This window comes from Balearica regulorum, chromosome 4 (genome assembly GCF_011004875.1).
Source record: "Balearica regulorum gibbericeps isolate bBalReg1 chromosome 4, bBalReg1.pri, whole genome shotgun sequence".
Lineage (NCBI taxonomy): Eukaryota > Metazoa > Chordata > Aves > Gruiformes > Gruidae > Balearica > Balearica regulorum.
In genome coordinates this window covers 67583818-67596535 of record NC_046187.1, presented here as the reverse complement: position 1 = coordinate 67596535, position 12718 = coordinate 67583818, and the positions used below count along the sequence as shown (strand labels likewise).

At 62.9% G+C, this 12718-nt stretch overlaps 1 protein-coding gene across 1 annotated transcript; it reads right to left on the bottom strand.

Moving 5' to 3' along the window:
• Nucleotides 1-3692: 3692 nt before the first annotated feature.
• On the bottom strand, nt 3693-12350 carry LOC142601586 (antigen WC1.1-like). The gene is made up of 13 exons (XM_075750772.1): nt 12237-12350; nt 11443-11757; nt 9816-10124; nt 9273-9587; nt 8041-8367; nt 7641-7955; nt 6969-7283; nt 6428-6490; nt 6030-6344; nt 5576-5611; nt 5142-5279; nt 4286-4381; nt 3693-3850 (listed from the first exon to the last, which is right to left on the bottom strand). The coding sequence occupies exons 1-13, from the start codon at nt 12295-12297 to the stop codon at nt 3693-3695; spliced, it is 2763 nt and encodes a 920-aa protein (XP_075606887.1). The 5' UTR covers nt 12298-12350.
• Between the last annotated feature and the right edge of the window lie 368 nt (nt 12351-12718).

The window sequence follows — 12718 nt, the reverse complement described above, 5'->3', positions numbered from 1 at the left end:
AGGGTGCTTTTTCCCTGAGTCCCCAGCCTCAGGCGGGTACAGGCTGGAGCTGGAGCACTGGTCCTCTCCAGGCACTGTGGGCCTGCCCTGCCCACCCAGGGCCTGTCTGTGGGGTGAGGAGGGCTGTGTGCGCTGCCTCTGCTGAGCCACCTCCCAGAGGTGCTGGACCTGAGCTCAGGTGGAGATCCCATCCCAGGTGGGAAACACCCCCCTGTGCCAGCAGCTAGGGGTGTCTGAGCTGGACCAGCCTGGACAGCCCTGTGGGACTCCCAGCTGGCGGAATGACATTCCTTACCCTGTCCCTGTCTCCAGGTCTTTTTCCCTCTGCCATCACCACTGCCTTGAGCAGAGGAACCCAGAGCTGCTGAGGTCAGGCACAGCCCTGCAGAGGTGGGACTGCTGGGGCTGGTACCCACCTCTTGTTCCTGGGGCTTTGGTGTCTCTGTCCAGCCCATGTTGGTGGGATCAGGGAGACACAGGCCTGTCCAAAGCCATGCACAGGCAGCAAGGGCCAGGAGATGGTGCCTCAGCTGTTCCCCCACCAAAACCACCTGCAACCCAAGTTGGACATGAGACATGGCCTTCCACTGCAGGGTGCTCAGTGCCCCCCAGGAATGGTGGGCCCAAATTCAGAGAAACAAGGTATAAAAGTGAAGTACAGAAGAAGGGCAGTGGGCTGGGGATATCTTCTGAACACAGGATGCTTGGTGCCAGTATGGACACTGACCTGCGGACTCAAGCCACCCCAGGTGGGGACCAGGGAGAAGAGCCCAGTGTCTGCCCCATGCCACCTCCCTGCCAGCTCTGCCCTCCCCCAGGGGTAACATTTCTCCCTTACTCTGGCACCTGGCAGAGCTTTGCCTCCTCCTCCTCCTCCTCCTCAGGGAGATGAGGCACAGAGCCTGGGGGTGTGTGAGGGGGCAGCACACCTGAGCAGAAAGAGCCCGTTTCAGGGTGTTTTGGGGCCTGAACAGTCTGGCCCTGCGGGCTGGGTCTGTTCTCTGCAGCAATGTGGGATCATCACTGTACCCCAGATCTGTGCTTGCTCCTGCAGCAGCTCCCCAGGACCTACACAAGGGGCCTGATGGTGAGACCCCCAGCCCTCTGCACTGCTGCCTCACGCTGGGCAGAGCACGGCTGTGGAAAGCTCACAGGAGTGGAGAGTTGCAAGGGTGACACCCCCAAGGTCATCATCATGGGTGACACACATGGACACTGCAAACGCAGCCTCCATCCCCGGGAAAAGTCCAACCAGGAAAGGTTACAACCCTGCATCTCCACAGGGCCATGGACTGCCAGGAGGAAAGCTCTAGGGACCAGGGCAGAAGAGGCTGTAAGCCTGGGCTCCTCCTCTACCCCCTAAGAGTCACTCCAGAGGTGGAGGAGCTCCCAGCAGGGAATGACGCAATGCTGCCATGGATGATGCTCTTGGAGACAGCTGCCTCCTCCCCTCTTCTGCTCTAGGGCCAGATCCTGCTGTTTGCAGTGCTACCCACCTGGGGCTGCTCCCCTGCAATGGACACCCAACACACCTTCTGGTCTGCAGCAGAGAAGTCCATCAGGGAAGAGGTTGACCAAGCACCAGCAGGACCAGGGAGGGCAGTTTGGGTTTCAGGTTCCTGCCCAAGTGCCAAACCCTTCTCCCTACCCAGCTCCTGCGTGAGTCATTTCTCTGCCCATGGGAGCTGGGGCAGGTGAAAGCCCCAGCCCAGGGAGAGGGACCCTGGCTCAGCTCCCAGCAGGGCTGGCTTTAGGGGAGGGACACAAAATACTCTCTGCCATGGAAATGTGCCCAAATTAGCATCCTCCCAGACAGGACCTTCTCCAGACCAAGGGCTGGATGATGGCTTTTGGCAGCAGCCCATGTCTCCTGGGGATCCTTTCTCCCTCCCCTGGACTCTCCTTCCTCTGCCTCCCACAGCACTGAGGGAAAGGTCCCCCCATTGCTCCTGCTCTCATCCCCCCTGCACCTGCACACAGGTACTGCCCCCACACAAACCCTCCCTGACACCCCTGGGAGGCAGCAGGAGGGCAGGGCTGGGGGCTGGAGCGCAGCAGGACGAGGGGCTCCCAGGGCTGCCGTGGGGCCTTACAGTCCCTGCCCAGGAAGGAGGCAGCTCTGGGGAGCTACCAGCACTGCTCCAAGGTCTGTGAGGGCCCAAGGGAGCAGGAACAGCTCATGGAGCCTGGGCACCTGGCAGAGCCAGGGAAGGGGCAATCCCAGCCCTGTGTGCCCCAGCAAGTGGCTCTGCACCCTGTGCCAGGACAGTGGGGAGCGGAGCTGCCTCCTAACCCCTGTGGGAGGTGATCCATGGGACGTGAGACCCCCTGGGGCTGGATGGGGTGTTCAGGACACCGGGGCCACCTTAGGGCTCGTTTCTGTGGGGCCAGAGCCCAGGGTTCACCCCAACACAGCAGCTCTGTCATGGCCTCTGTGCCACGGGACCAGTGTGGCCCAGGCAGGGCCTGGGGGAAAGAGCAGCTGGGGAACCCCAGGGTGAGGAGATGGGCGCTCCCTCTGGGGTGCATCACGGGACCTTGCAGACAGCCATTTTTGCTGGAAGCTCTGGCTGGCAGGATGGAAATGTCTCTGTCAGCAGGAATATTCCCCAGGGAACATGGGCTCTCGCAGCTCCACAGCCTGAAACCTGAACCCACTGTCCCCAAGACGTGCCCCTTCCTCACCGCCATCTCCTTGTGCTCTGCTCCCCCCCCGATCAGCCTCAGGGAGACACCCCAACACCTGGGCAGGCAAGCACCAGCTCTGGGTCATACCCCCAAAGGCTTTTAATAAGAACAAATGTGGAAGCCGGGGGTAAACACAGGAGAATAAAACCAGAGGCAATGCCCGGCTGTTTCTGCTGCCCGTGGGAAAAGGCAGACGGTTCCCTGGTGCTCACGGCTCTCCCAGCTGCACAGACCTCTCCTCCCTCCTGGCTGCACCCAGCTGCACGGCAGGGACGGGCTGTCCTGGCCTGGGGCCCAGGGACTGTTGTGCACTGAGCTCTGGTGTCACAGCCTTGGTGTCCTCAGGGGGATGTGCCAGAGACACCTCGTCAGCATCGTCATAGCCTGTGCTCTCCGGGGACAGGGACCAGGCATCTCCCTCAGCTCCAGGGGCCCCAGCACTTCTCTGGGAGCGCAGCTTTGGCCCTGCAGGCAGCAAGGCAGCCCATTGCACTTTTGTCCCATGAGGTGCCGCTCCTGGTCTCTACATCAGATTCCCCTCTTTTCCTCACCAGTCCTGAGATGGTCAGCTCCCTCTCCCACCCCCGGTCCCCCCAAGGAAAACTCCCAGGGCAGGTTCTCCTGTCCCAGGATTTTGGGGTCTCAGTATGGCAAGGATTCACCTGGCACCAGGGATGGCACCCCAGGAACTGGCAGCGCTATCTCCCTCTCACCTCCAGGTGCATCCCTGGGCCCTGCTCCGTCCTCTGGGGCCCTGGGCATTTCCCAGTCTCCCTGACCAGAGGCAGGATCCTCCCCACGGTCAGAAACCTCCCTGGCATCATCATAGCCATCTGCTGGGTCACCTCTGGGCACGACAGGCATGTCTGAAAGGAGAGGGGAGTTGGTGACAATGAGAAGACACGTCCTGCAGAGCAGAGGATGGGAGGATGTGCAGGGACATGGGGCTCAGACACTGGTTTTGGCAGCACCACAGGAGACCCCCACCTGTGTCCTCCCCAACTCTAACAGTGACACCACTGTCCATCCCAAGTCTGCAGGGAGGAGAGATCCACCCCTTCTTGCTCCCCATTACCTGGGGCTGACCCCGGACCATCCTCCTCCTCCTCACTGTGCCCGGGCTGGGGCTGCACCTTGGTCAGGGACCCCTCTGAATAGGAGCCTGGAGAGAGGCGATGCAGGTGTTATGGGAGTGCGCTCTGCTGACCCAGCTTGGGCTCAGTGCTGCTGGGGACAGGGGACCCACCGAGCCAGGGCTGTGTGGGGAGGAGGGCTCAGGACTCAGCCTGCTCCCCTGGGACAAACCCCCTCTCACAGGGGCTCCCAGAGCTGCCCCGGGACAGCCCCTTCCCTCACCCCTCCAGTGCCAGGTGGGATGCAGGGACAGGCAGAGAGGGGCTGTCCCCGGCTGGGACGGGCAGAGCTGGTGGGGAGGAAGCTCCTCTCCCACGCCCACCACCTGGCTGCTCTCCCCACACACCCCACAGCCCCACAGCTGCAGGGACCATGGGCCAGGGGGCTGCAGGGGGTCAGCCTTGGCTGGGGGCCAGGGCAAAGAGCCCTGCAGATGTGCCCCCCATGTGGGACCCACACCCACCTGAGCCGCTGAACCTCGCCTGCTTCTCCCACGCTGGGCTGTAACCGATCTCCTCGTACAGGGCCTCAGGGAAGGGCTCCCAAGCTCTCTCGGAGCCTGCGGACAGAGGCAGGGCTGGCTCAGGGACTGGCAGAGAGGGGACGGCATCCTGCTCTGCTCCAGCAGCCCTCTTCCCCTGGGCCAGCCCAGGGCTGGCCCCACAGCACAGCCCCACTGCGCTGTCCTGTCACCGCTGACACTTGCTCAGGAAGGGCAATGTCCCCATGGAGATGGTCAGGGGCAGCGACACCCTCACACCATCCCCTCAGAGACAGCCCTCGTGCCCCTCTGGGCCCTGGGCCAGGTCCCTGGTGCTGAGCTTGGAGCAGCTCCTGCCTTTCCTCTGCCCCTGGAGCTGCCCCCTCCCTGCCCCATGGATCCATAGCACGGCCCCTGCCCTGCTGGGGAGCAGGTAAGGGTTGGACGGAGGAACAGCCTGGGGGCCCGATGCCACAGGGATGGACCCTGCTGTCCCATGCTTCTCCCAGCATCTCCCCTGCCACACAGTCCCCTCCAGAGCTGCCCAGAGCACTGCCAGTGACACAGCCTCATCTGTGTCCCCTCTGCTGCCATCTCCCCTAGCACAGCTCGGCCATTGCTCTCCTTGCCCCATCCCTAACTCCCACCGAGTCTGGACTCTCTCTACCCCTTGCTGCTGGTGGCCCATGGTCAGGCAGTCAATGGGGCGGCACATGGGGATGCAGGCAGCACACACTCTGGTCCCCCCAGCTCTGCCTGTACCCCTCACTGACACCCCACAGCACCCCTGGCCTTGCCAGGAGGCATCTTCCCCAGGGACCATGGGGGAAGGACCCACCTCTGCGCCCAGCCCTAGCGCTCCACGCTTGCCCGGCCAGGAGGGCCAGGAGCAGGCAGAGAAGGGCTCCCAGGATGATGCAGATGATGACGGGCAATGAGACTCTCCCGCTGCCCGTTGGACGGCCCCGGGTGGGATCTGCATGGGCAGGAACACAGAAATAGCAGCAGCAGGCCTGGGAGAGGTGGGGGGCTGGGACAGCCCAGTCCTGACCCCCCCTTACACCGGGGGTAAGGGACCCCAGCGGGGGAGTGATGGGGAAGCTCCCACCCTCCCGGGTAATGACAGGAATGGAAACCCGAAACCCCTCCCCAACCACTACCCCAGTGACACCTCTTGGGAGTTTCACACCCCAGCAAGGAGCCCCTTCCCTCCGGCTGTGGGTCACAGCCTGGCCCTGGGAAGACCCAGCGCTGACAGGGAGGACAGCTTACCTGCTCGGGGGGTTGGTGCTGCCGTCCTGGGTGCAGCTGCAGAGGAGGAGAAGGAGAGCTGGGCTGAGAGGCTGGGTGTGCAGGCAGCAGGAAGCCTCCTCTCTGGCACCCCGTGTGTGTGTGTGTGCACGTGTGCGGACATCCCTGACACATCCCACCCAAAGTGTCCCTCCTGTGGGGCTGGTCAGGGTGGCCAGGAAGGAGCCCAGGGCCATGGGCAGGACAGTGCAGGCAGCCCAGGAGATGCCCCTGGGGGCTGCAGGGCCCTGCGGGCAGAGGCTGGAGGACATCCAGCCCCACAGAAGCTGCTGCCCACTTGGCACCAGGCTCCCAGGCTCTGCACGGACAGCCTTGCTCTCAGGAGCTCTACAGCCATGCTGGGACCCAGCGGGGAAAACGCCTGCCCCAGCTCCTTGCCAATACCCCCGTGAGGGGACCCAGCCCTGCCCCTCACCCGAGCAGTTCACAGCAGCGTCCTCCTTATGCCGGCAGGCACCGCTGTCCCCAGGCCGGGCCCAGCAGTCCTGCAGAGACGGCTCTGTCCCCCGGCACTCCACCTGCTCCAGCCAGATGGGGCCCGTCCCCTCCCCAAAGGCAGCCTCGCCCAGGGCAGACACTGCGGGGCCACAGCCCAGCTGCCTGCATGCCACCTCGGCATCCTGCATGTCCCAGGAGTCGTCGCACACCGTCCCCCAGGAGCCACGGTGCCACACCTCCACTCTGCCCGAGCACCCGTTCTCGCCTCCCACGGCACGAATCTTCTCCCTGTCTGGAGAAGGCAGAGACCTCTCAGGGCACGGGACAGCAGGCAGAGCCCTGCCAGCTGAGACAGGCATGCAGAGGAGCAGCTACCTGTGCAGCTCGTGGAGTTTGGGCACGTGGCCCCCAGGGCCGGGGGCGTTTCTGGCTGTCTCCCTGGAGAAGGAAATGCAGCGGTGAAGGGGCTGCTGCAGGGGGGTCGCGTGGCAGACAGCGGGGCTGAGTTCTGCTCGCGCATCCCTGTGCCACCTCGCTCACGGCAGCAGCTGAACCCCGGTCACTCAGGGGACACACACGGCACACGGTGGGGGACCCTGACTGCTCAGCCCCAAAGGGAGCCTGGTTCACAGAGCAGCAGGAGGAGGGGACGCTCCTTGGAGCCCTGACAGGTCCCTTCTGAGACCTTGCCTGGAGACACCTCTGCCTCCCCCAGGCACTGCTGGGAGCCCGGCTGGCAACTGCTGGTGACTGTGTGGGGCTCTGAGAGCTGAAGTCCCCTTTGTGCCACCAGCAGCAGCAGCAGGAGGGTCTGGCATGGGAAGGAAAAGCCCCTGTGGGCTCTGTCTCTGCGTTTGACAATGCCCAGCAGGGAGCAGGAGCTGGGGATGCTGGTGCCCGGGTGGCTCAGAGTTACCGTTGCAGGTGAGGTGGGTCTCATCTCGCAGGTCATCGCAGGACTCTGGGTCCCAGGGAGCGGAGGGACACTGCCAGAAGGAGCTGTTTCTCTCCCCACACTCCACGCGATCCAGCCAGGCGGGGCCAGTCAGCCTGCCAGAGGTCAGGTATGGTTCCAAGGATTTTGCATCCCCGCAGCCCAGCTCCTTGCAGGCCAGCGACACCGTTTTGAAATTCATTGAGTTGGAGCAAACGCTCCCCCATGTCCCGTTATAGAAAACCTGCAGGCGCCCGGAGCAGTTGGTGCTGTTCTCCAGCCTCAGGGCCACAAACTCTGGGAGGAAAGGCACCGAGGGGGAACAGGCTGGTCTGGAGCTGTGGGAGCAGGGGTACCCCTGCAGCCCCCATGCCCTCAGCCAGGCAAAGGCATGGCCAGCAAGTCCCCCTTGCACCCATGGGCAGAGCAAAGTCCCTGATGGACAGACAACCCTGCCCTCCCCACTAACCCTTGGGCACAATTAGGCTCCTCAGAGACCGTTGATGGGACTGAAGGGACCTGTGGATGGGTGTCCCCAGGATGGGCTTGGGCAGGGGCTCAGAGGTAGCCAGGGACAGCCTTGAGTGTTGCCAGCTCTCCCCTTGTCCCAGTCTCCCCAGGCACTGGGCTCCCACCACAGCTCCCAGCACAGACCTGAGCAGACGACTCCTGCGTCCTCTTTGTGCCCGCAGTCGTGCTTCCCCCAGGACCCTGCCGGGCAGTCCCAGAGAGCAGCTTCGGCCCCGGAGCAGTTCACGCTCTCCAGCCAGATCTGCCCGGAGCCTTCCCCGAACCGAGCAGAGCCAACCGCCTCCACCGCCCCTCCGCAGCCCAGCTGGTGGCAAACGACGGCGGCATCGGGCAGGTCCCAGCCATCATCGCAGACGGTCCCCCAGCTGCCCCGGTAGTAGATCTCCACTCTCCCAGCACAGCGCCCGGACCCGTTCACCAGCCGGACCTGCCGGCTCCCTGCAGCGGGAAGAAACCCCGGCTGCTGTCAGGGGCTGGTGCCCACCCAGCCCAGAGCCTGGGGGGCCCCTGCAGTGCCACTCACCCCAGCAAACGACCCCCACGTCCTCTGCAATCCTTGCTGACAGCGCGCTCTCGGGCACGGAGGTGTTGCAGAGGGTCAGGTTGGCCTCACGCCCTGCGCACCGCACCCCTCGCAGCCCCACGGGACCCGTCCCTCTCTCAGGCTTTGGGGGGTTGTAGGCTGTCTCTGCCTCTCCGCACCGCAGCTGCCGGCACACCACGCTGGCCTCCTGCATGTCCCACTCGTCATCCAGGACTCTGCCCCACGTCCCGCGCTGGAAGATCTCCACTCGCCCGTCACACCGGCTCCCTCCACCCACCAGCCGCAGGGATGCGGAGCTGGCTGAGCCTGGGGAGAGCAGCCATGCCCCAGCCCGCAGCAGCACCAGAGAGCCCAGGAACCTGAGCTGCCTCTCCAGGCTCTGGAAACCTCACGGTGCCCTGAAGCTCACCTGCCTGCCCCCAGCCCTCTGCAGTGAGCTTCAGGAGCAGGTTTCCACAGGGCTGGTTTCCCAGTCCCTGAGCCTTCCTGGGCAAGACCCTCTCTGTGCTCTTTGTGGGGCAGAGCCACCCAGCACGTCCCTGCTGAGGCAGATGGGGCAGCTCCCGCAGGAGGGAGCAGCAGGTGGTGCAATGGCCTGGGGATGGGCAGCACCAGGACAAGCCTTGCCCAGCCTCAGCACTGGCACTGGCACTGCTGAAACACGGGGCAGCACACACCTCTCTGTCCCTCTCTGCACCCCTGGGGAACGGGGACTGGGAGCCAGTGTCCCTGGCAGGGAGCAGAGCAAGGGGGCCCTTGCTGACCAAACAGGACCAGGTTGGGTCTTGTGCTGAGCAGAAGCCAGGGCAAGGCCCAGTCCTGCTCTGCAGCTCACACCCCTGCTCTGCTGCTGCTGCTGGAGAAACGCGGGCAGCCCCTCTGGGTGTGGGATTGGGCTCTGTGGGACTCTCTGTGGGGCTGGGACAGGGCTGTCTGCAGCTGGAGGGATGGAGCTGAGCCCCACAGCCCTATCCTGGGCCTGTCCCACAGCATGAGAGCAGGGGAACCCAGGCCTGGCTCAGTCCTCAGCTCTCCCACATCAGAGTTCTCAGTCTGAGCACATCAAGCTCTCCACATCACTCCTGGTGAAGCTGGGGTTTCTCCAGGCAGAAAATCACCCTGCTGCTGACGCCATGGGGTCCCTTGCTTTGGGTGGCCATGTCACAGCCAAGGGGAAAATGGAGTCAACACAGTGTTTTCCCAGCACTCACCTGAGCAAATGGCAGCAGCGACATTCTCCTGGGAGCATGGTGAGGCTCCCAGGGCAGTCACTGGGCACTCTCCCAGGTGGCCTTCAGTCCCATCACAGTGGAATGACTCTCTCCAGGTGGGGCCCGTGCCTCTCCCAAAATGCCCTCCTCCAGGAATGGACTCAGCAAACCCACAGTTGAGTTGACGACAGAGAACGTGGGCGTCCAAGAGGTCCCAACGGGAAGCACAGAGGGTGCCCCAGGTCCCCAGCACCTGGACCTCCACTCTTCCATCACAAGCTGTGCTGCCATTCACCAGCCTGAACCCTGTGTACTCTGGGGACAGACGAAAATGAGAGAGGCTGCATTGGTTCTCTTGCACCCTTGGTAGCTGGAGGACAGGCCACAGGAACAGCCTTCCTTTCTGCCTCCTTCTGCAGTCTCTTAGGGATGCAGAAAACCACATCACCCCTCCTGCCTTCACACCCAGCACAGCACAGTCCCCGTTCTTCTCCCTGTCCCCAGCTCACACTCAGCATTCAACACCCCACCCCGAGTCCTTACTTGCGCAGGTGACACCAGCATCGTTGGCGTGGGTGCAGGGCTGGTCCCTGGAGGGCCCTCTTGGGCAGGAGGCGAGAAGGGATTCATTCCCCAAACACTGCAGCTCTCTGTCCCAGATGGAACCAACACCTTTTCCAAAATGAGCTGCCCCGGGCATGGACAGGACTACGCCGCACTGCAGCTCCCCACAGACCACATCAGCGGCTTTGGGACCAAAGTCTGAGTCACAGACAGTTTTCCACTGGTCCTTGTCATAGATCTCCACTCGTCCTGAGCAGGGGCTGTCCCCTCCAACCAGCTGGACAAATCCTGGAGCAACCAAAGACCCCTGTGAGGTCCCAGAGCCCTCTGGCAGTTGCCTGACCATGCCTCACCTCATCTCTGAGGTAGCCACAGGCAAAGAGCCTCACAACAATCCCAGCAGCTGCCAGTGGGTGCTGATGGTACGAACACACCAGAGACCCCATTCCACTCTTCAGAAATCAGCACAGCACTTGGGGGCTGGCTTTTCTCCCAGATCCACAGCCACAGGCACCACTTAGGTCAACTGCTGCTATTCTGGATACCTTGGGCTGCCAGGAACTGGCCCCAGGCCCTGCAGCACCTGGAGCTTTGGGGCCCAAGGAGATGGGCCCAGGTGCTGTTGGCTATTGCAGCCTGCTCTGCCCCACCCAGCTCAGGGCCAGGCACAGGAACCCCTTGGAGCCACCAGAAATGCAGCCCAGTCCCAGATGGTTCTCAGGGTGTTGGGGCACTGCTGGGAGATGGGACATGTCACAGGGCACAGATGCAGTGCGGGTGTACCTACAGTCACTGTCTGCACCAGCCCCCAGCTCCAGCACCTGCCCGGGGAGGGTCCTCAGCCAGGGCCAGAGTGCACTGCCAGGCCTGCACAGCCCTGGCCAACGGCTGTTCAGAAGGCAGGAGAGCGGGCAGAGGAGCAGCCCTGGGCTGACACGAGCTCCCAGTGCAAGGACAGGCACCAAGGAGAGCCAGCAAGTGCTGGCCAATGCCCTGTGACACAGGGCAGCCAGGGGCTGGGGTAGGCAGGAGAGGCTGGGCAGCAGGTCAGCACTGCCTGCACAGGGGTGTTTCCCTCTGGGCTGGCTCTCATGGGGTGACCCTGGAAGAGGAATGAGGTGGCCATGGGCCAGTGCTCCTTCCCTCTCAGCAGACCCTCTGCTTTGGAGGACTCAGGTCTGCCAGGGAACACAACCCAAAAGTCCCCGGCCACCTTGGGCTCTTCCCTGGGGCTGTGGGTGGCCATGTGAGCTGCTCTCAGTGCCTCTGGCATGGGGGAACCAGGTCTTCGGTGCTGCCAGACAGCTCCTGCGTGAACAGGAGGAGAAAGTTGGGAACCAACAGAGACTGCGGGGCAGGGTGGGCATTCATCTCCCAGCCCCAGGCACCCACGGAGGGTGGGCTGAGCCACATCAGGGCTCAGGCAGTGGCAGATTCCCCCTGGGCTTTCCTCAGGGACCAGGGAAACCAGCAATGACGGTCCCAGCTCAGCAGTGTGAATAGCTTCACCAGGCTCTTCTCCAACACCCCCTTGTTTCCCTGAGGGCACAGCCAGGTCCCTTCCCCCATTCCGGCCACAAAGGTGGGGAACTGGCTGGCCCCTTACCTGAACATGTCACTCCAGCATCCTCACCGTGATTACAGTATTGTTGAGACCTTTGTGTGTTTTTGCAGTCAGACAGGGCAGATTCGGTGCCGTGACACTCAACATCAAACATCCAAATGGGGCCAGATCCTGGCCCAAAGTGTGCATTCCAATGTGCTTCAACAGCAGACCCACAGTCCAGCTGCTTACAAACCACTGCAGCATCAGACATGTCCCAGTAGTCATCACACACGGTCCCCCACTGGCCCTCTTGTTTCACCTCCACTCTTCCAGCACAGTGTCGGCCACCATTTTCCAGCCTCACCTCCGCAGCCCCTTCAAACACCAACATGGGAATGGTCAGGAGAGCACCAAGACCCAGACAACAGGTCTGGAGGTCCCTCCTGACCATGCTGAGTCACAGGCACCAGAGTGGGAACCCTCCCCCTTCCACACTGTCCGCAGGGCATTGTCGGGGTCCCTTTTCTCTCTACATCCTGCATAGGGCTGGAGGTGCCCAGCTCTGGCCCTGCTGGGCCATTCACCTCCCCACTCGCACACCGTGCCCGGCCCTGCACAGGGCACCGTCTCCTCCTCACCAGCCCAGAAACCCCTGTACAGCCCCGTGCCCACAGGCCCACACCTCCCTGTCCCACCCAGAGACGCACAGGCAAAGGCAGAAGTTCCATTGACTGGAGCAACATCTGCCCCTCACCTCAGCGGCACCTTCAAAGCAACCCCATTCCCAGAGGTGTCCCGATGACCCCACTGGTGCCCGCTGGCCCCATCTCTGGGACAAGGATGTCGGCACTTACCCCTGCACAGCTGCACCCAGAGGAGCAGCCACAGCACCTGAGGGGACAGGAGTCCCTCCATCCCCAGCCTCAGCCTCCTGCCCTGCTGGCACAGCCCTGCGGCACCCCACTCCCTCTCACGCCTCCTGGGGACTCACGGGGACAATGACAATGGGAGGGTAATATATCTCTGACGATGCTGACCCAGCTGCAGGAGGAGCCAATCGAAGCAGCAGCACCTTTTTAGACGTTATCGGGAGCGATCTCCCTTCCGACACAGCCAAGCCCTCCAATGAACTTCTGCAGCGCTGTTCATGACCATATATGAGGCACATAAATGTCTCACTGTGGGTGTCATGGTCGCTGCGTCGGGAAATCGTCACGGGACAATCTGGGTGTGGAGGGGAAATGGGTCTGTCACCCCTTGACCCCTGCTGTGGGCACGGGGAGCAATGAGCATCTCCTCTGCTTGGCTCACCCAAGAAGCCAAGGCGTGAGTGTCC